The sequence below is a fragment of the Palaemon carinicauda genome, chromosome 5 (genome assembly GCF_036898095.1).
Source record: "Palaemon carinicauda isolate YSFRI2023 chromosome 5, ASM3689809v2, whole genome shotgun sequence".
In the NCBI taxonomy this organism is placed as follows: Eukaryota; Metazoa; Arthropoda; class Malacostraca; order Decapoda; family Palaemonidae; genus Palaemon; species Palaemon carinicauda.
This window is the reverse complement of record NC_090729.1, coordinates 168,178,338-168,204,430: the sequence shown is the minus strand read 5'-3', so window position 1 is coordinate 168,204,430 and position 26,093 is coordinate 168,178,338. Positions and strand designations below refer to the sequence as shown.

General features: G+C 46.7%; 2 protein-coding genes across 2 annotated transcripts in view; one reads left to right on the top strand and one right to left on the bottom strand.

Moving 5' to 3' along the window:
- Positions 1 to 22,611, bottom strand: part of IFT43 (intraflagellar transport 43) — an 89,428-nt gene extending 66,817 nt beyond the window's left edge. Inside the window, exons 1-2 of the mRNA XM_068374304.1 lie at positions 22,456 to 22,611; positions 2,033 to 2,146 (exon numbers count right to left, since the gene is read on the bottom strand). Coding sequence (XP_068230405.1) covers positions 2,033 to 2,146; positions 22,456 to 22,494 — 153 coding nt within the window. The 5' untranslated portion in view covers positions 22,495 to 22,611. The remainder of the gene's footprint in view (positions 1 to 2,032; positions 2,147 to 22,455) is intronic.
- Positions 22,612 to 25,247: 2,636 nt separating this feature from the next.
- On the top strand, positions 25,248 to 25,775 carry LOC137641258 (uncharacterized). The gene has a single exon (XM_068373688.1). It carries the CDS (start codon positions 25,248 to 25,250, stop codon positions 25,773 to 25,775), a length of 528 nt encoding a protein of 175 aa, XP_068229789.1.
- The last annotated feature ends 318 nt before the right edge of the window (positions 25,776 to 26,093 follow it).

Genomic DNA, 26,093 nt, shown 5'->3' with positions numbered 1-26,093 from the left:
CATTCCAATAACAATTTGTATATTCTTATACAGAAAAAGCCATAAGTAAATTATCTGGCAAACCATCCATTAATGATTTTTAACCATTTGTGCACTGAATGAACTTCAAAGCTGGCATTATACTTAATAACAATGTTAGGTAACTGATTAATATTATACTTGCCAATTACTGAGTTTATTTCAAACTTAATGAAAATTATGAAATTTCAAACCACAAAGTTATTCTAATTGAAAGGATAACATTTAATACATAACCTGAATGTAGAGATTTTCTTATATGAAGCACAATGATTGGATCAAGACTGTTTACTAAATTTCTCTCCAAAATGAGGTCTGTATTAAAAAGCTTTTTCTGAATCCGAGATCAAAATTCTTTGAATCTATTCATAACTAAGTTGTAGAATCAAAGTGTTTAAACTGCCTTGGATGTAGCCACTTTTTTCCAATTTGGTAAGATGAGATACTTTTGAACTTTCCTTAAACTATTATTAGGGTATATTTCAGCATGAAGTTTAAGCTAAGAAAGAAAACAAAATTCTCCCTCACTTTCACTGTCTGGCTGAGTTTCCCCTTTATTTTCCTTTCCTATTAGGGGATTTGGAGCAAAGATCAGCTGATTTTTCAGTTTATTTACTCTTTGAAATGGGGGCAACAGTGGGAACTTGTACTCATATTAGATTTGGATTTACTTGTGCCTATATTAACCCAGTTAACGTAATGTGAGATATGCTAGTGGCCGAGCTTGCAAGCGAACAGAGAACAGTCATCTGAAACATGATGAAAAAGATTCAAATTAGTTAAAACTTTGTTCACCTCTTTAGAATTCATGGGAATTGTACAATGTGCCACACTATCCACATAGGTAATGTGAGACTTTTTACTATCTTTAGGGAGAGAAGCATTTACTTTAACAAATAAAGGGAATTTAGGATCAGTATAGTGTGCTTAGTCTTCTGCCCAACAATCTACCTATTTGATAGAGCTACTAGAATTGTGGATTTGTAAAGTTTTGGCAGCAAAAGGAACTAAAACATGTAAAGATTTCAAAGCTCTATGTGAGGCTTTAGAATCTGTGGAGCACAGCGTGCGTTCAGAACCCTTACCAAATTAAACACTATTAATATTAGAATGACTACAGAGGCTGGGTTACAATTGGCCATGGTTTGAGGACTATAATTACAAAGACTAAGGGATATTCACTGGACTTCTGAATTTTAACAAAAGAAGCAAGTGATGTCAAGAGTCTATAAAGCTCATCATTAATAAAAGAGGGCTGAACATGTGTGTTGTTTAAAGGTGGAAGCATGTCAATATTGTCATCCCCAGTATAATCAACAAGCCTACTCTTCCATGGCTTCTCCCCTGAACTTACAGAAAGTTTCCTTTTGTGCTTAGAACTGTAAACTTGATCAGCAACCATTGAAACACACTTTCCCATGAGAGGTAACGAGGGGGAAGCACTTCACAATGATTATTTGAATCACAGTATTGCCCCGAACACAATACATTAACTGAACCAGTAAGTAGCGCAGTAAGTAAACAATCTAAGAGAGTAAATCTAAGTGTGATCACGGATGTGCGACGGAGATGGCTTCTTACCACTTACTGCTAGGGGGCTCTAATCCTTTAAGGGCATGTATTTGTAGAAGCAAATGAAACTGGGAAAATTTTCAAATTTCTAAAATCTTACAGGTAAATGTCAATTAAACTTGCTTTCTGGAGAAGCAGCAATATGAACTTCAGGGGAGATTCATAGAAATTGTTAAAATACTGTAGTCATGAACATATGAGTAGTGTATGTTTATATTTTATCAGACCTAATGTGTTAACCATATTCTCTCAAAGAATCCAAAGCAGTGCTGTAAAATATCACAAAAAATATATAAAAAATTTCTCTTATACAAATGTAATTCATTGCCAATCTGGACATTTGAATTTACACACACTTTTCCAAAAAGGGGCATATAAAAGTGACCCTAAAATAGAGGATCTCAGAAAACTACTTCAAAAGGAAAAAAGCATAAGGTATTACTCTTGGGGATGCAGTAGCAGATTGTGATGGTGAGGAAAACAGGTCATCAGCATCTCCTAAGGAGTCCGGTCCAGAACTTCCACCACCAGCTCTTCTGCCTTTTATTGGAGAAGCCTAAAAAAGTCAGTTATATAAATCAAGAGTAAATCTTCTAACAATTCTTATTCTATTTATTCCCAAACCTCAATTCTACATAAAACTGATTAGACATTATTGTTTAAACATTTTCTGCCAATAAAAACTGTACTTATATTGTATACTTTAAGAACAATTCCTTTGATTCACAAATACAAACAATCATCATTTCATATAAAGCCATTTTTCTCAGATTTCAGAGTCAACCATTACATTTGAGTAATCTTGTTATCTACTTAACCAGCCACATAGCAGGAAGAAGATTAGCTGAGAGGGGGGATAAAACGTCCTTCTTTTACCGTAATAATTTGCCTCCCAAACAATGCAAGATGCTATATAAACTCCATAGGGGTAGGAGACAGAGAGCTGTTATTTTCTCAAAAGCTTCTAAATATATATCCACCCTATGTTCATAAGAAGCAAATACATTTTTCATAGCTATCAAAGGAAGAGGAAATTACAGATAAGGCTCATGTGCGTGGACCATCATGGACGTGAATGATCATGTTCATGCTGCTCATACATGTGGATGACTGTAGTCTAGATGATCGTCCATGTGGATGATCGTATTCACGAAGTTCATACACATAATGATTGTGTTCGTGAAGTTGTGAGTGTGGATCATCATGCGAGTGAATTCAGGTCTGCGGACGTTCATGCATGTAGACAATAGTGTTTGTAAAAATTGTACAGATGGAATATCGTGTGCATGGAAGCCCATGCTCATGGACCATTGTGCACATGAATGATTGCAAAGGCACCAATGAAAAGGATGCAGGGGGAAAGAAGAACTTGAAAAGGATGCAGGGGGAAAGAAGAACTTGAAAAGGATGCAGGGGGAAAGAAGAACTTGAAAAGGATGCAGGGGGAAAAAAGAACTTGAAGTTTGTCTTCCATGATAATAGTGCAAGCTAATGATGATAATCTCATGGGAAAAAAGCCACAACAGAACAACCATGTGATGCGTCCTTAACACCTTTCTGAAGTCTAGAAGACACAAAGTGAGAATGGTGGTGCATTTGTATTGAGATGTCGAGTCCTCTTCAGACAGAACTCCACAAAGCTCATGGGACACGAAAGGGTCTATTTTCTATTATGATTCATGTAAAGAGGGGATGGAGAAGGTCACGAACCTGGAGTCTTGTACCAAACAGGTTATGAGTTTTGGCCACAGATTCAGGCACAAAACTAAAGGAAAACTTCTTTTCAATCCTAAGTCTAGAATTGCTGACATCTATATTCTCAAGAGTAATTATTTTAATTTCAACCATCCTCCTTACCACTATACCTTTAATATCAAAAATTTTAAGTAATTTTTATTTTTCCTAACATACTTACCGAGAACTACTTTCTTAGGAGTTACCTGTAACCTCCTCTCTACCGACCAGAGTTTTGTGTAGTGTACCCCCCACCCCGTTTTCTAAGGAGGCCTACCCCCGGCATTAAGGAATGTGCCCCGAGGATAGGCTTATCGTAGGTCGATGTCCGGCCGGGTCAGCCTCATCAGTAAGTTCTATTGGATTAGCACAATGCTTGCAAGGGAAGAGAGGCACTCGGGGAAGAAAGGGAGGGCCATTACCCGAAAGTAGTTCTCGGTAAGTATGTTAGGAAAAATAAAAATTACTTAAAATTTTTTATTTGTTCCAACACGAATACTTACCTCGAACTACTTTCTTAGGAGAATTACACTTTAGGAGGCGGGAGTGCTATTCTGACCCCCTGACCCGGGAAGCGGAGGCCAAGAGGCCCAGGGATAACGGTACCTACTAGAAAACGGATGTGAGGGTAACTACACAAGAGTTCACGTTAGTGTGTAAGTACTCACCCTTTGAAAAAACTTCTTCTGATGCTCCTTCCAGTAGCGTAGTCGTGAAGAATGTGTTATCCAATGGTATCAGTTGGTACTCCCCGAAGAGGCTAGGAATCAACTGGGTAGGAGGAAGGAAACCGCACTTGTGCCTACCGGTTGCTAGCCTTGATTGAGCCTGGGGCTTTTACCGTTACACCGCTTGGAGGGTGGAGATGACTGTTCCAATGGAGAAGCCGTCTAAAGACTTCCTCGAGTAGTCCTTGAGGTAATGGGCAGTAAAGGTTGACTGGTTCGACCAAGTACCTGCTCGCAGGATCTGACCCACTGCCATGTTTTTCTCAAAGGCTAAGGAGGTGCTCAGGCCCTTGATGTCATGAGGTCGGGGGGTGCCTGGCACTGCTATGCCTTCTTCCTTGTAGGCTCTGGCAATAACTTGTCTCAACCAGAAGGAAATGGTGTTCTTGGACACTTGTTTCTTATTAATACCTGTGGATACGAAGAGGCTCTTGATGCCTGGGCGGAGATGAGCTGTTCTTTCCAGGTATTTTCTAATTGTCCGTACAGGGCATAATTTCAAATCTTCTGCATTACCCGTCCTAGGGATGGCAGGTATTGAGAAACCTTCGAACTTCGGATCCCAGACTGCTGGGTTCCGAGTCTTAGCCACAAAAGAAGGCACGAACTTGAAGGATACTTCTTTCCACCCCTTCGAATGAGAAACGTCATATGACAGACCATGGATCTCACCCACTCTCTTAGCGGACGCCAAGGCCAGAAAGAAGACGGCCTTGAGGGTGAGATCTCTGTCCACGATATCCTTCAAAGGTTCAAAGGGGGGACGACACAACATCTTCAGGACCTTGGCTAAGTCCCACTGGGGCACCCTACTCGCCTGTGGGGGGCAGGACTGCTCGAAACTCTTGACAAACATCGCTATGTGTCTCTGTTGAGCACTTGCCTTATCAAGGTGAAAGGGGGAAAAGCGTACACATCTAGATTGTCCCACTTGTGCTGAAAGGCGTCTTCTAAGGCTGCTTTCGGGTCTGGCACAGGAGAGCAATATACGGAGAGTTGGGCGTTGAGTTTTGTTGCAAAGAGGTCCATCACCGGGGAACCCCAACGTTGGATGATGAGCTTGGCTACATCCGGAAGAAGGGACCATTCTGTCCCTACTATCTGGCCCACTCTGCTGAGGCCGTCGGCCAGTACGTTTTTCTTCCCGGGAATGAACCTTGCTAACAACACCACTTGGTTCTCTTCTGCCCAATCTAGAATTTCTATGGTGAGATCGCACAACTCCTTCGACTTCAAGCCTCCTTGTTTTCTTTATGTATGCCACTACCGTGGCGTTGTCGCACATCAACGCCACGGTGTTTCCCTTTAGTAGACTCGCGAAGTGTAGGCAAGCCTTCTGGACTGCCTTCAACTCCAGGACATTGATGTGGAGTTCTTTCTCCCCGTCCAACCAGGTCCCTCGTGCTGTTTCGTCGAGAAGATGGGCTCCCCACCCTTGGTTGGAGGCGTCTGTGAACAGTAGTAACTCGGGTGGATCGCTCCCGAAGGGCATCCCCTTGAGTGAGTTCGACCGGCAATGCCACCATTCCAGGGAGGGTCTCGTGTTTGGTAGGACTGGGATTAGAACTTGTCGTGAGTCCAGTTGGCACCAGAGGTTCTTCAGGTTCCATTGTATGGCTCTGAGCCTTAACCTCCCTTGGGGAACTAGTTTCTCCAATGAGACCAGGTGACCTATCAGCTTCTGCCAGTCTTTCGCTCTCCTGGGACGCTCTGACAGGAACGGCTGAACGATATTCATGAGGTTTCCTATTCTGTCCTCCGAAGGGAAGGCTTTTCCCAGAATGGTATCTAATGTCATTCCCAAGTAGTTCATTCTGGTGGATGGGGATAGGTTTGACTTCTTCGGGTTGATTACAATGTCCAGATCCTTGCAAAACTGGAGGAATTTCATCCCTTGTTCCTCCAAGAGGCCCTTTGAGGCGGAAAGAAGCAACCAGTCGTCCAGGTATCGGATGAGGCGAATGCCTCGTTCGTGAGCCCACACTGAGACAGTCGTGAAGACTCTCATGAACACCTGGGGCGCTGTTGACAGTCCGAAGCAAAGGGTCCTGAATTGCAGGATCTGGGAACCCCATTTCACCCGGAGAAACTTTCGACTCGAGGGGTGGACCGGAATTTGGAAGTATGCGTCCTTGAGGTCTACGGTCATCATGTAATCTTTCTCCCTCAAGGACAGTAGGACTGACTTCGGAGTGTCCATTTTGAAGTCCGTCTTCTTGATGAATTTGTTGAGAGCCGACAGATCTATAACCGGTCTCCACCCCCCCGTCGCTTTTTCTACCAGGAACAGATGACTGTAGAAACCTGGCCCTGGGAGAAGAACTTCTTCCATGGCGCCCTTCTCTAACATGGAGGACACCTCCTCTTGAAGGGCGGTCCTCTTTAACGGGTCTCTGGGAGCTAGCCATTCCGCCCGGCTGGCCGGGATAAGAGGGGGTGGTTCTGTTAAGAACGGAAGTCTGTAGCCCTCCTTTAGTACGGACACTGTCCAAGGCTCTGCTCCGTGAGCCTTCCATGCTTGCCAATGAAGTCTGAGGCATCCCCCAACCTGAGGCTTGGGCGGGGATAGGGGGCCTCCCACTCTACAGTATCTTCTTCTGGAGGAGCGGCCTGATCGGCCTCTCCTAGAGGCAGAGTAACCCGACCTGAAGGAGCTTGAAGGCGCTGGAGCTCCCCTGCGGGGGGGGCTGAGGCGTTGCGGACCAGGAGAAAGAGGGAGCCTCTCTCCTCGTAGTGCTGGGAGAGGCTTGGGAAGTCGCGGCACTATCCAAGACGGACCTCTTGTAGGGCAGTCTCCTAGAAGGCGTAGGTCTGGGGTTGTTAGACTCCTTCTTCATCGAGACCTTCTCCATGATGGCCTCTAGTTCCTTCAGGGGAAACAAGGACTCTCCCCACAAGGGTAAGCTCCGTATGGCCCGCGCTTCCCTGTCTGGTACCTTCCGGGACACCTTTGTCAGTACGGTGTCTCTCTTACGGAGTACCCAGTTAGCTGTCAGGGCGAGCGACTGGTAAGTTAAAAATTTAAGGGTTTTACCCCCGGAGGTAATAAGGTCTCTCAGGAGGCCTTGCTGGTCAGGGTCCGCGGGGTCGAACGAGGCTTGTACCCCTACCAAAGTGGAAGCCCACCAGTCCAGCCAAGAGGAGACGTTCACTAAATCTCTCGACATTTCCTCCATCATGGAGGCCTCTGCTGGCGAGAAACAGACCGGGGCCGAAGAGGCCCTATCGTCAGAGACGCCCTGACTCAGGATGTCGATGGAAGACTCCACCTTACAGGGGCCTGGGCGACGTCCCTTTGGCACATATACTTTGCCTTGGGTTCTGAGGCCCTGTAGCAATTTTGAGGAACTCTGTGTTTTGGGGGCTTCGGCATTACTAGCCACCACCTTGTCCACATACTCCTGCCCTAGGACCAGATCTCGGGCTAGAGGAAGCGCTAGAGACGTCTTAGGTTGGGTAGGGGTCTGCATAATTCTTAATAGACTTGACCTCCAGTAATCCTCGTCTGTAGATGTAGGTTCCTCAATTTTGTGGTGTCTTCTGATAAGGCCAACCACCCTCCTATAGGCCGAGTCCTCCGTTGGTGAACCCTCCCTTCCGTTAGCCGAGGTCTCGGCTTGGGGCCGGGGAGCTGGGTTACCGGGCACGCCGACTGGACGTCTAGCTCTTGGTGCCAGGGGCGCCGTCCTACCGAGGTACTGGATTTCATCTGCGGGGACGTCTGCACCAGGGGCCTGGGTTAACGCAGGCATCGCTGGTTCAGCGGGGACTCTCGTCCGCCCAAGGGCTCTGGGTGCCGAGGACGCGGTTCCCGTGGGCTGACCCAACAGCGGGAACCGTTCCTTCCGACCCGAAGGCCGCACCAGCTGGGCTGGTTCGACCAGGCCGCCCGACAAGAAGCGCGTTTCCCCCCGCTGGGCGGGGTGAACCGGAGGCTTCGAGGACTTATGCCTTCTTGTAGAGTCCTTCCTGCGAGCTAGGTCACGAGGGTCAAGGTCGTGTTTTGAGGACGGCATCCTTGGCGAACACTCTCTGGACCGGCGGTCCGGGGAACAAAGCACCTTTGAGTCCCGGGGTACGAAGACCCAGTCGCCATCAGGAGACCTACTCCTCCTATACTTACGCCCTGGGGAGCGGGAGCACTTGCTACTATACCGGGAGCGCGACCTCGAACGTGAACGCTTGCTCCTGGACCGCTCCCTCCGACGACGGTGTTTTACCCTGACTTCCTCCTCCGACGAGAAATAAACATCCGACGAACCCGACGACACTGTGCTTATCGCATGTCGGCTGGTAGCGGGGACTGCGGGGGACTTCTTCGCGCGTTGAGTGCCCGAGGTCGACGGCTGGAGGAAATCTTCGGGGACTTCCGTGAGGGGGGCCGGGAACGATTCAAAGCGCTCCATGCCAGGGAGCCAGGGGTCCAGGGCCACTTCCATCCTTAAGGGTGACCTACCCGGCGTCTTCGGAAGCCTCCAACCGAAGGCATCATTACCCGAAGGTCGTAACTTCTTCTGGTTGTCTCCGCCTAACGAAGACCCAGAAGCACAGGCCCACGAGGGCGGCGAAGACACAGACACCGCGTTACTACCCCACAAGGGGTCATCGGAGGACGCGTGCCCTCCGAGCACAAGGGCCGACTCTCCCAACGCACTACTGGGTTCTTCACTAGCCCTAGAAGGGCCCGCAATCAGCACTGCACTTTCACTAGGTTCCTGGGGAAGGTCGCCTTGTTCCTTCTCTACGACAGACTTACCTCGTCCCCTACTCTGTGTAGGGGACGGCGAAACAGAGGCCCCATCGGACCGCTCACTGGGTGATGGTAGCGGCGAAGTAACACTAGCTTTTCTGGGGGAACGTTTCGCCGATTTTCTCTTTTTCGTACCGTACCATACCCACTGGATATCGCTCCAGTCTACACACTCGGGGCACGTATCTGCTGACGAACAAACCCTTCCCCTACAGGAGGAGCAAAGGGAGTGAGGATCCACTTCAGGCTTGGAGAGGAACGCTCCACACGATTTACCGGCTCTAGGCCCCGGACAACGGCGGATTTGCTCCATAATGCACACAACGCAAGACACAAGCACGAAGGGAATCAATGAATACACTGGGTAAGCACACGGGTGGAAGGTGAACACATAGGAACACCCGGGAAAGTACACTGGAAAACACAAGTTACCACGCGGGGAACACGTGGGGCACTTAGAACGCACACAAAGGATCGATAGAGAACGAGGGCGACGTGTTTACACGTCGCGACCAGATTACTTACTGATGAGGCTGACCCGGCCGGACATCGACCTACGATAAGCCTACCCTCGGGGCACATTCCTTAATGCCGGGGGTAGGCCTCCTTAGAAAACGGGGTGGGGGGTACACTACACAAAACTCTGGTCGGTAGAGAGGAGGTTACAGGTAACTCCTAAGAAAGTAGTTCTAGGTAAGTATTCGTGTTGGAACAAATTGGTTATTCAAACACTTCAAGGTCTTCCCAACCTCTTGCCTATTAGCACTTTCGACTTCTACACTTCTCTCTAGCATATTGCCATCTATTCTTTTCGAAAAATTAGTATGCTACTTTAATGTATGACAAAATTTTTACAACCTTTTCTTTAGCATTTACAGTACTGTACTGTATAGTATCTGCATTTCTCAGTCAATTTCCCTTGCCATACAAACACTGCACACAGCTCATCTCTTCATCTTACTAGCTTTAATCTTTTAAGTTTCCTTTCAAATCACACTCTTCAGCAGTCTGCAAAACTACAAGAGAGCTTCCAACACATGTTGGTGTGTATCAATCACAGGGAGAGCTCCACACTCTACCAAACATGAAAAACTAGCCAATGCAGATCCAAGTTCTCTTTAAGCAAACTCTATAAGGAGAGTAGAGTGCTAAAAAGTCTTTATGGCATTGTCTTTGGTGTTGCCAAGGATAACACTGGAGAAGACTTGGCCCTTCCTTTTCCTACTTAAAGAATGAACCACCCACTGCACAGGAGGACATGACCTGCACTTGGCACATGAGGATGATTGTAAACAACCTTTCTACCTACAAGTGCAGATTGAGTAGATCTAGAGACGGTCTTTTCATGAACCAATACCCACATGTAAGAAAGTCTTATTTATCATTCAATATCGTAAATGTAACAAAACACTACCATTAACTTCTGTAAAAGAAGAGAAAAAGATCAAGGCCACAAAAGTATGTCTGTACTCATTCTAACTAAAAACAAGAGAGAGTATTAGATAGTAGCTCCAAGCACACCATCTCTCGTTTACTACCTCATTAAAAAATCTAACAGCTGTTCCAGCACTGCTGATGATATTCCCTATTTCAACAGACAAATTATTTGTATACACATAGGAACAAACAATAATACAGTACAATGTATAACATTTGCACAAAAGTTTTTTATATTATTTCCACATGAACACTGACCTCAACTAATGTCTATATGCTTTAAATAGGCTAAACTCCTTCATTTACTTTCATGCATTTAATATGACAAATTCGGAGGTAATTTGTATTTTTCCTAACCATACAAACCTTAGCTATTTACATAGGGTTTACTTTCAGCGTAGCTGAAATGACGAGCCATTAGATTTTTAACGAGGGTTAACTACCCCCCGCTAGTTAGCAGGGGGTAGGGAAGGGGTACCCCTCCCCCCCCCCCCCCCCACACACACCGGTGAGTTGTCTCACTTCACTTAGAGGTAGGACTTGAATTGGGGGACAGGGCTGGCAGGCAAATATGTGTAAATAGCTAAGGTTTGTATGGTTAGGAAAAATACAAATTATCTCCTAATTTGTCATTTGTTCCGTAACCGAAATACAAACCACGCTATTTACATAGGGTGACTTACCCCTTAGGAAGGGCGGAAAGTCCCCAGCCTTACTGGCTTTTGGCTTTACCCGGGGACCCGAAATCCGAGTGAGCAGCACTCGAGAAAGGGGGTCCCTGCACCTCGCACTTTTCGTTGCTAGCTACGAATGTGCGGCCTACATAAGTTTGTGTGTGTGGAGGAAGTTGTGACTCGTCCTAGGAAGTTGACCTGGAGTTCTTTAGATAAAAATCTAGGCTAGGACGTTCCCAATACCACCTCGTCAGGGTATGGGGGACGCAAACAGTATTACAGCTAATACTAGGAGCACAAGGGAGCATGGTTTACCTGCAGAGGTTGAGGTCAGCTATGCAGAGACCTGGATGCTGCTTTCCCCAAGGGAGCGGAGAATGAAGAAAGAAGTAAGGGCCAGACATACTCTTTCAATCACACAGACTAAAACCGGGTAACAATGCCCCCAACCTTCTTCTACCTGTCCATTAAGGAGCCTGAGGTTAGACCAGCTGTTGTGCAGCCACCACAGGGCCAATAGAGAAGGTATCGAGGCTCCTGTGGGTCACGTCCTGCAGGTAGTGGGCTGTGAAGGTCGTTTGGCGCTTCCACACCCCAGCTTGCAAGACCTGCGTCACAGAAAAATTTCTCTTGAAAGCCAGGGACGTAGCGATGCCCCTGACATCGTGTGCTCTAGGGCGACGTGACGGAGGAGGGTCCGGATTCAAGGCGTGTTGAATAACCTTCCGAATCCAGGCCGAGATGGTGTTCTTGGTGACCCTCCTCTTCGTCCTTCCTGTGCTTACGAATAACGCTTGCACATGAGGACGGACTGCAGCTGTTCTTTTCAAGTAACGCCTCAGACTCCTCACTGGGCAAAGTAACAGATGGTCTGGGTCACTTGTTACAGAACGAAGACTCGTTACCCCGAAGGAGTCGAACCTAGGGTCCGACACCCCAGGGTTCTGAGTCTTGGCAACAAACTCAGGGACGAACCTGAACGTTACCTCCCCCCATCCCCTTGAATGGGCAACGTCGTAAGAAAGACCATGAAGTTCACTGACCCGCTTGGCCGAGGCCAAAGCGAGCAGGAAAGCCGTCTTCCAAGACAGGTGGCGATCAGACGCCTGGAGTAATGGTTCAAACGGAGCTCTCTTCAGAGCCCTGAGGACCTGAACCACGTTCCAAGGAGGTGGTCTTACTTCTGACTGAGGGCAGGTAAGCTCATAGCTGCGTATGAGTAGGGAAAGTTCTAACGAAGAGGAAATGTCCACTCCTTTCAGCCTAAAAGCCAGGCTTAAGGCTGAGCGATAGCCTTTCACCGCCGGGACTGAAAGGCGCATTTCCTCCCGTAAATACACAAGGAACTCCGCTATTGCTGGAATAGTGGCATCGAGTGGAGAGATACCCCTCCCACGGCACCAACCACAGAAGACTTTCCACTTCGCCCGAAATCCGAGTGAGCAGCACTCGAGAAAGGGGGTCCCTGCACCTCGCATTTTTCGTTGCTAGCTACGAATGTGCGGCCTACATAAGTTTGTGTGTGTGGAGGAAGTTGTGACTCGTCCTAGGAAGTTGACCTGGAGTTCTTTAGATAAAAATCTAGGCTAGGACGTTCCCAATACCACCTCGTCAGGGTATGGGGGACGCAAACAGTATTACAGCTAATACTAGGAGCACAAGGGAGCATGGTTTACCTGCAGAGGTTGAGGTCAGCTATGCAGAGACCTGGATGCTGCTTTCCCCAAGGGAGCGGAGAATGAAGAAAGAAGTAAGGGCCAGACATACTCTTTCAATCACACAGACTAAAACCGGGTAACAATGCCCCCAACCTTCTGCTACCTGTCCATTAAGGAGCCTGAGGTTAGACCAGCTGTTGTGCAGCCACCACAGGGCCAATAGAGAAGGTATCGAGGCTCCTGTGGGTCACGTCCTGCAGGTAGTGGGCTGTGAAGGTCGTTTGGCGCTTCCACACCCCAGCTTGCAAGACCTGCGTCACAGAAAAATTTCTCTTGAAAGCCAGGGACGTAGCGATGCCCCTGACATCGTGTGCTCTAGGGCGACGTGACGGAGGAGGGTCCGGATTCAAGGCGTGTTGAATAACCTTCCGAATCCAGGCCTAGATGGTGTTCTTGGTGACCCTCCTCTTCGTCCTTCCTGTGCTTACGAATAACGCTTGCACATGAGGACGGACTGCAGCTGTTCTTTTCAAGTAACGCCTCAGACTCCTCACTGGGCAAAGTAACAGATGGTCTGGGTCACTTGTTACAGAACGAAGACTCGTTACCCCGAAGGAGTCGAACCTAGGGTCCGACACCCCAGGGTTCTGAGTCTTGGCAACAAACTCAGGGACGAACCTGAACGTTACCTCCCCCCATCCCCTTGAATGGGCAACGTCGTAAGAAAGACCATGAAGTTCACTGACCCGCTTGGCCGAGGCCAAAGCGAGCAGGAAAGCCGTCTTCCAAGACAGGTGGCGATCAGACGCCTGGAGTAATGGTTCAAACGGAGCTCTCTTCAGAGCCCTGAGGACCTGAACCACGTTCCAAGGAGGAGGTCTTACTTCTGACTGAGGGCAGGTAAGCTCATAGCTGCGTATGAGTAGGGAAAGTTCTAACGAAGAGGAAATGTCCACTCCTTTCAGCCTAAAAGCCAGGCTTAAGGCTGAGCGATAGCCTTTCACCGCCGGAACTGAAAGGTGCATTTCCTCCCGTAAATACACAAGGAACTTGCTGGAATAGTGGCATCGAGTGGAGAGATACCCCTCCCACGGCACCAACCACAGAAGACTTTCCACTTCGCCTGGTAGACTCCGATAGAGGACTTGCGCAGGTAGTGGGCTGTGAAGGTCGTTTGGCGCTTCCACACCCCAGCTTGCAAGACCTGCGTCACAGAAAAATTTCTCTTGAAAGCCAGGGACGTAGCGATGCCCCTGACATCGTGTGCTCTAGGGCGACGTGACGGAGGAGGGTCCGGATTCAAGGCGTGTTGAATAACCTTCCGAATCCAGGCCTAGATGGTGTTCTTGGTGACCCTCCTCTTCGTCCTTCCTGTGCTTACGAATAACGCTTGCACATGAGGACGGACTGCAGCTGTTCTTTTCAAGTAACGCCTCAGACTCCTCACTGGGCAAAGTAACAGATGGTCTGGGTCACTTGTTACAGAACGAAGACTCGTTACCCCGAAGGAGTCGAACCTAGGGTCCGACACCCCAGGGTTCTGAGTCTTGGCAACAAACTCAGGGACGAACCTGAACGTTACCTCCCCCCATCCCCTTGAATGGGCAACGTCGTAAGAAAGACCATGAAGTTCACTAACCCGCTTGGCCGAGGCCAAAGCGAGCAGGAAAGCCGTCTTCCAAGACAGGTGGCGATCAGACGCCTGGAGTAATGGTTCAAACGGAGCTCTCTTCAGAGCCCTGAGGACCTGAACCACGTTCCAAGGAGGAGGTCTTACTTCTGACTGAGGGCAGGTAAGCTCATAGCTGCGTATGAGTAGGGAAAGTTCTAACGAAGAGGAAATGTCCACTCCTTTCAGCCTAAAAGCCAGGCTTAAGGCTGAGCGATAGCCTTTCACCGCCGGAACTGAAAGGTGCATTTCCTCCCGTAAATACACAAGGAACTTGCTGGAATAGTGGCATCGAGTGGAGAGATACCCCTCCCACGGCACCAACCACAGAAGACTTTCCACTTCGCCTGGTAGACTCCGATAGAGGACTTGCGCAGGTGGCGAGACATCCTGTCCGCAACCTGTTGCGAAAATCCTCTCTCCATGAGGAGACGCTGGATAGTCTCCAGGCGTGAAGCTGAAGCGACGCTACAGCTTTGTGGAAGATGTTGCAGTGTGGTTGTCTGAGTAGCTCGTGTCGTGGGGGGAGTTCCCTCGGAAGCTCCGTCAGGAGCTGCAGAAGGTCCGGGAACCATTCCGCGTGATGCCATAGCAGAGCTACAAGAGTCATGGGGAGATTGACCGATAGTCTGGTCTTGTTGAGCGCCCTTCTCATCAGACAGAATGGTGGGAAGGCGTAAACGTCGATGTTATCCCACCTCTGCTGAAAAGCATCTTGCCAGAGAGCCTTGGGGTATCATGCCTAGATATACCAGTCGTTTCGTCGGAAGCAGAGAGGACTTCACAAGATTTACCATGATCCCCAGATTTTGGCAAACCTCCAGAATCCTGTCCCGGTGTCGAAGAAGGGTCGACTCCGAGTCTGCCAGGATCAGCCAGTCGTCCAGATAACGGAGGAAACGTATGCCATTCCTGTGCGCCCAAGACGAAATCAGTGTGAAAACACTGGTGAACACCTGAGGTGCTGTGGAGAGACCGAAACACAGCACCTTGAACTGGTAGATCTTGCTGTCTAGGCTGAATCTCAAGTACTTCCTGGAAGACGGATGGATTGGGATCTGGAAGTACGCGTCCTTCAGATCCAGTGTGCACATGAAGTCTTGCGGTCTCACTGCAAGTCTGACCGTGTCCGCTGTCTCCATGCTGAACGAAGTTTGTTTGACAATTTTGTTCAGGGCTGAGAGATCGACGACCGGTCTCCAGCCTCCAGACGCCTTCTTTACAAGAAAGAGTCGACTGAAGAAGCCTGGGGAGCCGTCGTCGACCTCCTGGAGAGCATCCTTCTTGAGCATGGTCTCGACTTCTGCCCGAAGGGCTAACCTCTTTGCCGATCCCATGGCATAGGAGTTCAGCGACACTGGATTCGCTGTCAGGGGAGGTGGAGATGTCGTGAATGGGAAGCGATAGCCTTGGCCGATCACAGAGACCGTCCAAGAATTGGCCCCAAGTTGCTGCCACCTGTGCACGCTACTTTTCAGGCATCCCCCCACAAGTGGACACGCGGGGGGATTGCCGATCCTAGCGCTTGCAGCCTCGACGCTGCCCCTAGGATTCTTTCCTCCCCTAGAGGACTTGCCACGCCTTCTGTCCTTATTTTGAAAGGGCTGCGGCATAGACACCCCTGTCTTAGCTGCCGGAGCCTGCTTCGGTGTCTTGGAGGCTGCTGTTGCTGTTGAGGTGCTGGAGGCTTGTAGGGCCAGATGTCAGGGCCCTCTGGAGGAGAGAATCTTGATTCGATCTCCTCCACCTCTCAGCTGTTCGTTCTATCTCCTTGGGCTCAAGCAGATCTCTCCCAGTGATGGAGGAGTGCCTGAGCCTGCAGACGTCCACAGCGGGGACCTTTGGATGGAACCTATTGGTCACTGCGTCGCGACGCTTGAGGATCGAGTTAGCCCACAGGTTAGCAACCTGGTGAGCGAGGAACTCGATCGAACGTGTGCCCGAGAGGAGGAAGGTCTCCAAAGCCTTCCTATTGCTCTCCTTGGACAGATCCTCAGAGCGCAATAGGATGCCCAGAGATCCCAGCCAAACGTCCAGCCACGAAGTTGCCTGCATGGCACTCTTCGCGACTTTCTCAAGGTTCAGGATCTCCGACGCCGAGAACGTCACCTGCCGGGCGGAGAGCTTCTCGAGAGGAGTTCCCCTGGTCAGCTCTTCCACAGAATGTTGGAGCGGAAGGGCCATACTGGACTCCCCCATGATCTCAAAGTACCTCCTCTGATGTACTCGAGGAGGCGGGAGGAGTTTGAACACGGCAGAAGAACGACCGGAGGAGGCGAGCTCGGAGAGCTGGGCTTCGACCCTGTCCCTGGCCCCCTTCACCCCTTTGGACCAAGGCAAAGCTGCGCTGGACTTAGGGGGTTTCTGGGTGCCGTAGACTTGATCTAGCACCGTGTCCTTGCCCTCACGAGGGGCAGTCTCCGGGTCCTTAAACTTGTTGAGTTGCCTCATTAAGCCTAGGACCTGCCGGAAAGCGTGTTCTGACTCGAACTGGTCTCCTCCTTGAGGATTAGCAGCTAAGTCTCCGGTCCCCAAAGGCTCATCTTGGGAAGACACGTGGACGTCCTCCCGGGGTCTAGTTGGCTCTGGACGGATCCTGGATGACGATTTAGGAATCGTCTTGGAGTCCTTGGGCTCCCTCCTAGGAGGAATACAGGACTCCAGCAAAGAGGTCCGGAAGGGAGCTTCCTCGCGAGAAGTTTCTCTCCTAAGAGGAGGGGTTCCTCCCATTGGTGCCGTGGGGGACAACCCTGCCTCGCTGGACTCTCCTGAGGACGGAAAAACCTCGTCCACGAGAGAAGGAGAAACCGCACGCGAAGGAGGAGCCTTCCTGACCGACCTCTTGGGAGCCAACTTCTCCCGAGGAGAAGTCACCACGAAGTCCACTCCTCTCCTTCTCTTCAGCGGGGATGAGTCTGCCGTTGGTTTAGGTCCCAAATCAACGAGGGCAGGCTTCACAGCCTGAACCACTGCGTTCATTATGTGACGGAACCAAGGCTGACGAGTAACTGACGCTGTGTCAGTTATCCCTGCTGGAGGGAAGGGGATCTCCTGACCCTTCGGAGTGGACGCCACGGGGCCTGCCTGAAAAGAAGAAGAAAAAGAATGTTGCATGGACCTCTCCGTAGATCCTTCCTGGTCCTGATCCTGGTAGGTTATCCTACACTTGCGCGGTGGCGATCCAGAGGCCGATCTGGAAGTCGGCGTCCCTATCAGTTGGCCGCGTTGATGATCCCTGCGAGAAAGGGGATCGCGGCGGCTCTCGCGCGAAAAGGCATTCGAGGGATCGCGCGAAAAGGCATTCGAGGGATCGCGCGCGGGCGATTTCCGAAGCGCAGGTGCATTGCCGCGTGTAGAAGAATGCGCGTGGGCGATGTGGCGCATGGGCACGCTGGTGAGTGGGCGCGCGGGCAAAGGGACGCGATGGCGCGTTGGCGAGCGGTCGCGTTGACGCGTTGGCGAGGGAACGCGTTGGCGCGCACGTGAAGGTGCGCGTGGTCGCGTAGGTGAAGGGGTGCGCTGAACACTAGGCGGCCGTTGGCGGCGCGTAGGAGAACGACGATGTTCGGGCGAGAAAAGTCGCGAGCGACTTGGCGAGCGTTTGCCAGGAGGAGAGCGCTGGCGCGTTGGCGAATGCTGGCGTGTTGGCGAGCGATGTCGCGTGAACTCCGGAGAACGACGGCGCGTACCACGGACAGGCGAACGACTGCGCACAGGCAATTTGTCGCGCGGGCGAGTCGGAGACCTGGGGCGATCAGACTTAAGAGGGCGATGGCGCTCAGGAGAGCGTTTGCGCACAGGCGAGTGATCGCGTGGGCGCGCAGGAGATCGTTGGCGCGTAGTAATATTACTGCGCACATCTGAAGAGATGGATGGAAACGAACGCGCAGGCGAACGCTCGCGAACAGGAGCTCTAGATGAGCAATCTGGAGAGCACGTGCGCTGTTGCGCCGGAGCAGAAGTGCGCGCACGGGCGCAAAGGCGAGGCGACGGGATGGAACCCTTGCCTGATCTGGCGATCGTGGACGCGGTGGTGATCGTTGGTGTGCTGGGCGCGCATCAGGAACAGGCTGAGTAGTAGCGCGGCTGCGCACAGGAGAACGAGGGCGCTCAGGAGAACGTAGGTGCGCCTTGCGCACATCAGGAACATGAGGGCGCTGTTTCACAGGAGACCTGCGAGAAGGACAGCGCTGGCGAGCAGGTGATCGCTGCCGAGCAGGAGAGCGCTGGCGAGTTAAGTCCGAAGACTGTAACTCTGGAGAGCGCTTGTGCGCTACTGCACGCGAACGCGCAGGTGGGCGCGCAGGGGATCCCTGAGCGCAAGGGACTTACCCACACCGTGAGTAGAGTCCCTTTTCCCCGAAGGGATCGGTGCCTGTTGGATAACAGGGTGAGAAGGCGCCCAAAGCGCATCTGCAGCCAGGAACGGAGAAGGCAGGTCGGAAGGTCTGGCAGGCGTAGGAGATCACGAACGATTTGCGGAGAGGTCAAGGGGCGCTACTGCGACGGTCTGCTCCTGACGGGGGGGCTCCTCCTTAGGGGGAGGATCAGGAGAGGACGACCCAAAGAGGCGCCTCCTAACTCCCTTATAGGGAGAAGGAAGTCCTCTGCTGCGGAGAGGCCGACAGGCCTTACGTCGAATATGACCACGAGGAAGGGCGTCCGGGTCATCAGTCCTCTGAAGAGGAGTCTCTGTCAGCGCGCTCCCCCGAGGGGGAGACCCGCCCGCAGGAGAGACTGTGGGACTCCCCTCCCCCCTCGAAGGATGTTCGGAGGGGGGCGGAGAGCCTTCAGCAACGTCCGCAACAGGCGCAGCATCAAGGGTTTGACCAGACCCGTCGGAAAGCTCGGCCAAGACAGTGTCGACAATATCCGAAGGGAATACCTCCGATATTACCGGCGACTGTTTGACCGCAGCCCCCAACTGGATCAGGTCAAACAGGGCTTCCTTGGAGGGCGAGCCCTTAAGCCCCAAGGAAGCCCAAAGCTGGAACAAATCATCATTATACACAGTTTGGTCATATTCATTAAAATCCATATTATCCTCCCCCGGAGGAGAAGAGGGAGCTGCCACGCTAAGGGAGGCAACGCCCTCTCCCGCACCCCGAGGTCGGGAAACACCACTAGGGCCTGCACTACCACTCGGCAGTCTCTCACGAGAGACCGATCGAGTGGGAGCTTCGGAGGAGGTTCGGGCGGCGGAAGAGGAGTCCTTAGTGCCTTCCTTCTTCAAGGTTGCCCCTGAAGGAGAACGGTCTCTCTGTTCGACTTCTTCTTACGCCGACGGCCGAACTTCTCCCACTGGGAGGCAGACCACTCCCTACACTCACTGCAAGTATTCTCCCTCTCACACCGTTGACCTCGGCACTGCGGGCAAAGGGTGTGAGGATCGGTGTCCTCCGCTGACATGAAGGTCCCACAAGGGCGGCCAGCGAGTCCAGGGCACTTGCGCATAGCGATGAAAACGGTGGAGGCCAACTTCCAAACACACAGAACTAGAAAAAGCAAAAAAACAAATTAAGGCTGTCATTAACGAGGTCGAAAACAGAAACGTCTGTACTTCGTCCGAGCCAAAAGTGAAGTGAGACAACTCACCGGTGTGTGGGGGGGGAGGGTTCCCTACCCCCTGCTAGTTAACCCTCGTTAAAAATCTAATGGCTCGTCATTTCAGCTACGCCGAAAGTAAACCCTATGTAAATAGCGTGGTTTGTATTTCGGTTATGGAACAAGTGAAAATTAGAGATTCTGAGACTGGACAGTTAGGGAACACTTTCCCTCTACTGCCAAGATTTGGAAACCTTCACAAGGTGGATCTATTGCTTTCTCCTCCCTTTCCTTGCGTCCTTCTGGCTAAGACTAAAAAGGCAATAGGTCACACATTTCATCAGGCCTGAATTTCCATTTTATTTATATTGTATATACAAACCTTACACTTATTCATTACTTTTGTATTCCTGGCACAAGCTGGAAATAACTAGCAAGTAAGAGAGTTACGGGGAACTGCCCACACAACTGTCTGCCAACATTCAGTCTTTCCTTCTCCAACAGGGACTATACAGGGTTGGTTTACCAAAAGAATATACAGTAATTGAATACTTCAGATGCACAGGTATATCTCAAAAAGCAATGCAATGCTTGCACTGGGTAAAATGAAGTATTGTACCAAGAGGGGATCAATCATTTGGAAGAACATTATTTTTTTTTCTAAGCTTTTCAATCAAATGTTTGATCAACAGTAAACTATAATGAATTGGATATTTTAGATACTGTACAATACAAGATAAAAAGATTTATATGTAGCCTGAAAACCTACTGATAGTAGAATTTAATACAAAAAATACATAACTATCATAGTAAATTCAGCTTGTGGAAAAAAATAACTTGCAAATTGGTCATCAGAACCTAAAAATATCTATGGTGGGAAATTAGCTGCTGACACAAGTGTTGATTTTGACATTTTTAACATATAGAGAAGGGAAACGTATATCAACAATGATATTTATAGCATAATGCAAAAAACTATCAATTTTTTAAGTGCTGTACAGTTAAATATTTCTAATACTACAGTATACTTTCATTATAAATTTCTCTTATTGCCAAACTCTTAGCCTCACATACACTAATGAATGCGCCAGAAAACAGGGCTTATGAAATCTATTAGTTTTTCTGATGTAATAGACTAGCCAAAATAAGGTTCCTGCCAATTAAACTTTAAAATTTCACTTGGTTAAGTCTCCAGATGTTTTCATATTGCAACTTTTCCATGAGAATGACTTTTGAAATTCCAACATCCAATTTGAAAATAAATCTGAGGTAATACTATAATTAAAGTTTGACTAGTTTACATTGAATTATACATATATGGCATTAGTTTACAGAGATTTAAGGCCGATATATAATTTTCATTGAACATGAAAAATATTGGCTGTATAAATCCAGTTGGGCCAAAAAATACTTGGTGAAAATTTAGAAATATACTGGAGCTACAATTTTTTTAATTACAAAGTAAGCAATGTTAAGTATCAAGTTTCCTTTACCCACATTAGTATTATCCAAGGACCCTTATTTAACAATTTGAACTTTCCATTGTCCAAACAAAACTGTCCTATAATAACGTAAGGTAAGCAATGAATATAAAGTAGTTTGGGGATTCAGAGAAAGAAGGGGCAAAGTCCCTCAGCTGGTCAAGATGCAACAGCTTAGCTTAAGCAAAGCTACCTTACATGGTGATATTCCCCTGTAAAAATAATCTCTATTCTTATAAAATATTCAGGAGTTTAGGTTGGCAACGCACCCTGTGCACTACATAGAATACCCTGTACAGTATTCTATGTCAGATAAGAATAGGCAAGGTTAGGTAGGGGAGTTACCTTAGTCTAATTACCACTGACAAGTTTTCAGGGTTTTATCTCATGATACTTTATACTTTCTGTAAAAGTTGGCCAAGTGTTGACTAATATGAATCAGGCTACATATTTATCAGCTGGCTTTTCTAGTGTTTACATTAATTTACCTTTTTTGTTATCGATATTCATTATAATTCTTGCCTACCTAACTGAAAAAAATGGGTTTTATTATAATTACAGATGGAAAAAGCTTTTCTACTAAAACCCAAGTTTTTCATGGAAAATACATACCTTTTCTTCAATAATGACACTTATTTTCACTGCAAATAAAAACTTAATCATCCAACAAAAAATAATCAATGGGGTTGGCGTCCACAGCTTAGCATGTACCACTTGCCAATACATAGGAGCTGGATTTTTTTTTTTTTATCGAGGGCACACCGCAGAGCAAAATCCATTAGATTTCTAAAAAAAAAAAAAAAAAAAAAAACTATCCCCAATGCTTAGACGGTATATCGGGTTTTCGGATTACATGCCGTTGAAATGGTCAAATTCAGTGTAAGCTCTCCTTGACTACAAGTTTACCAAAATATTATTGTGGTTTCTTACCAGCTATCTGACAGATATAGGAGCTTACGCTAGCCTACTAGGATATAGACTATGGTAGCCAATAGACAAATGGAAACCCTCAAAATTTTATGAAACTTCTAATTCACATAATGTTGACTAATTACTAATACTACAATTTATTTGCAGTTCAATAGACTAATGGTAAGATAAGACCATGGCCTGGAAGGGTGCATAGGGTGATCTGAGAACATATTCGTCAAATTATTAGCTTCACTTTACTTAAAGTTCTACTATCTTACCTTCCTGTTAGGAGGTGAAAGACTAAGATCAAAATCCATGTTCAGTAAATTTGTTACACTTCACATTTATGGGCGAATTTCGAGCATTACCGACCGTAACCTCTGAAAGGCCTTCAGTCGAATCAGACGGGTCTTCTAATTCCTACGAAGGAATTTTGTTTACCGTGTCTACCTTGTTGTCTTGTAAGCTCGTCTGTGATTGGCCAATGTGCAAGATACAGTTAAACTTGTTATGATTGGTTATTTAGATTTTATTCCCTTTCAAAGAGATGTACTGTACAACGTAGAAGGAATGAAATATATATTAGTTTTTTTAATCTAGTCTATATGGGCTCATGTCCTCATTATATATGGCATATATGGGTATACGGATATATGTACAGTATTGTATAGATATGTGAATAGAAGTAGTTTTGCTTCTTGTTACTGCCATCTTGTATTATTATTGTAAGTCAAATTATAATTTGGTATATTTTGTAATGTACTCTCATACCCTGAGAGGGGTCGCTAGACTTAATCAATAGAAAAAAAATAGAACTATCTACCAAATCACAATGCATAAAAGAAAGCTTAATATTAAGTTGTTTTCTTTTACTCTAAAGCTTGTTATAGAATTTATATCAAATTGACGATCTTGTAAAGATGAATAACCCCAGGGTCATCTTGAAAAGTTGAAAGACCCCATAATCAGATTATTTTGTAAAAATGGATAACCCAAGTGGACCCCGTTGTTTGATGTGAGACCTAGTTCTCTTCAAATATTACAGTAAGCCTTCCTCTGATCCCTATGGACAATTGTTTAAAGTTAAACGACTTTTCTAATTATTGGCAAAAGTGTAAGTGCGTTCCGAGACTCGACCATTTCCATCTATCCTAACGGCGGTGTCATTTTCGAAGAAAATGGACCTTTTTCTATATAAAAAACTAGTTTTTCCCTAGATTACATTACCCTGTAATAAAGTACAGTGATACCCAAAATAAAATAGCTTCCACCCACTTCTGCAACTTAAGTTTGGAACGGAAGAAAAATTAATCTTTACGAATACTTTCGTATAGGCTACTTATATTTCTCAGTCTTTGAACCTGCACTGCCATGCATATTTATCTTGTAGTGCAGTACGGTTAGTCCATTTCATATTCTTACCACAGTGCTTGCACTTCAACTCTTCTTAAAAGTCCATGCTGCTTCATCCAATTTATTACCAGAAGAGGATCTTCTACCAATAAGGTTTAACAATATTTTGATAAATAGCAGATCCATTTCGGGTTGTTATACTTGTTCTTTATTTTCCAATCAGATATTTCTTGTTTTGTTACAAATTTGAAGAAAGGCAATATCCCTATACAAACATTGTAAAGCAAAAACAACAAATAACTACCTTGAAATCTAAATAACTACCAGGTAAAGTTGAATAACCCCATAATCAAACTTGTAGAGATGGATAACCCAAGCAGACCCTGGGGTTATTAATCTTTACAAGATCCCAAATTGATTTTGGTTATTCTACTGAACCCCTTTAATTAAACAACTGAAATAGAATAAGCAGTTTCTAATGAACGCCGGGCAAATAGACATTGAACTTGTCCAACCAACCAAATTCGAATGTCTATATGTCAACTTCAAATAGGAGAGAAGTTGAGTAGTATTTTTGGGATGGTTATCATCTAAGAAATTTTGTTTTTATTAAAAAAAAAAAAGTACCTGGATGAATGTTCCGTAAAGAAACTTGTGATAAACTGTATGATTACCTGAATTGACTACTGTAACCCCATCTACTACAATCTACCAAAAGTACAACTTAAGAAATTACAAAACCCCCAAGTTTAACAGTCAAACTTTTTTTCTTGAATCCCCAAGTTTAACAGCCAAACTTTTTTCTTGAAACCCCCAAGTTTAACAGTAATTTTTTTTTTAACAGTAAAACTTTTTTCTTCAAACTCCCAAGTTTAACAGTCAAATATTTTTCTTAAAACCCCCAAGTTCAACATTCAAACTTTCTTTCTTGAAAACCCCAAGTTTAACAGTCAAACTTTTTTCTTGAAACCCCCAAGTTTAACAGTCAATCTATTTTTTTCTTGAAACCCCTAAGCTTAACAATCAAACTTTTTTCTTTAAACCACCAAGTTTAACAGTCAAACTTTTTTCTTTAAAACCCCAAGTTTAACAGTCAAACTATTTTTTCTCGAAAACCCCAAGTTTATCAGTCAAACTCGGGGTTTTAAAGAAAAAAGTTTGACAGTTAAACTTGGTGGTTTAAAGAAAAAGGTTTGATTGTTAAGCTTAGGGGTTTCAAGAAAAAAATAGTTTTACTGTTAAACTTGGGGGTTTCAAGGAAAAAAATTACTGTTAAACTTTTTTCTTTAAAACCCCAAGTTTAACAGTCAAACTATTTTTTCTCGAAAACCCCAAGTTTAACAGTCAAACTTTTTTTTCTTGAAAACCCTAAGTTTAACAATCAAACTTGTTTTCTGGAAAACCCCCAAGTTTAAAGCTGGCCATACATTATCCAACTTGTTGTACAACTTGGTTGGGTTGTATGAAATGTTGGACAGTGTATGGGCAGGTTGTACAACAAGATTTTGGTTGGTTGGTTTGGTTGGAGAGAATCAAAGCAGCTTTGATTTTAAGGGGGTGTGGCCTAATGTTGCACAACCTTTTGACAGTGTGTGCGCTTGTTGTAAAACTTCACAACCAACATCAGTTGGAAGCCTGGTTTGACTGCGAGTAGTCCTTGCTTTAAAGACACGTTCTTTTGGAAATAGCTGTTTTATAAAAGTGTTAAATAGACGTGATGGCAAATATAAATGACACCGAACAGTGGAGAAGTTTCATTGATACATACAGAAGTTTACCTGCGATTTGGAAAGTGAAAAGCGAAGAATATAAAGATAAAAACAAACGAAATAAAGCATGGGAAGTACTGTTGAATAACCTTAAGGAAATAGTTAGCAATGCCACTCTAGATGATTTAAAAAAAAAAATAACCAATATAAGAACTTGTTATAGGAGGGAATTGAAAAAGAAGGAAAAGTCTGAAAAGTCTGGTGCGGGCGGTGATGACATGTACGAACCAAGTTTATGGTATTTCGATTTGCTGCATGATTTTTTAGGAGATCAAGAAATCCAGATACCTGGAGATAGTAATTTGGATGAGAGCGATGACCAGGGAATTGGAAATACAGCAGGTACCAAGAGAAAAATGCGGACTACTCATGATACAACTAAAGATCACTATTTGCAAAAAGCCGTCGAACATTTAGATTTCATAAAAGAGCAGGAACTCATGAAGGACGAAGCCGCAATCTATGCGGATAGCTAGGCGGTATCCTACAGAAAGCTGAACGAGACACAAAAGTTGTATGCAAAAAAAGCTATTGATGAGATTCTTATAATGTGCCAATTAAACCAGTTAACATTGGATTCTGTGTCACTATCGTCCAGTAGGTCAAGTACTCGTGCATCAACCCATTGACATTTTCAACCCAACCTGTATGCACTTATCATTTATCCAATGAAAATGTCTCGACTGACATAAGCCAAGGGAGTCAATATACTATAACTGAACTTCTTCAAGACCCGAATTATTCTTTAAACTAGTTGTAGAATACCTATATTAAACTTCAAGGATAAAAATACA

What these genes read in the sequence shown, in the direction of transcription:
- LOC137641258 (XM_068373688.1), top strand. Translation starts at nt 25,248, where the DNA reads ATGGCAAATATAAATGACACCGAACAGTGGAGAAGTTTCATTGATACA.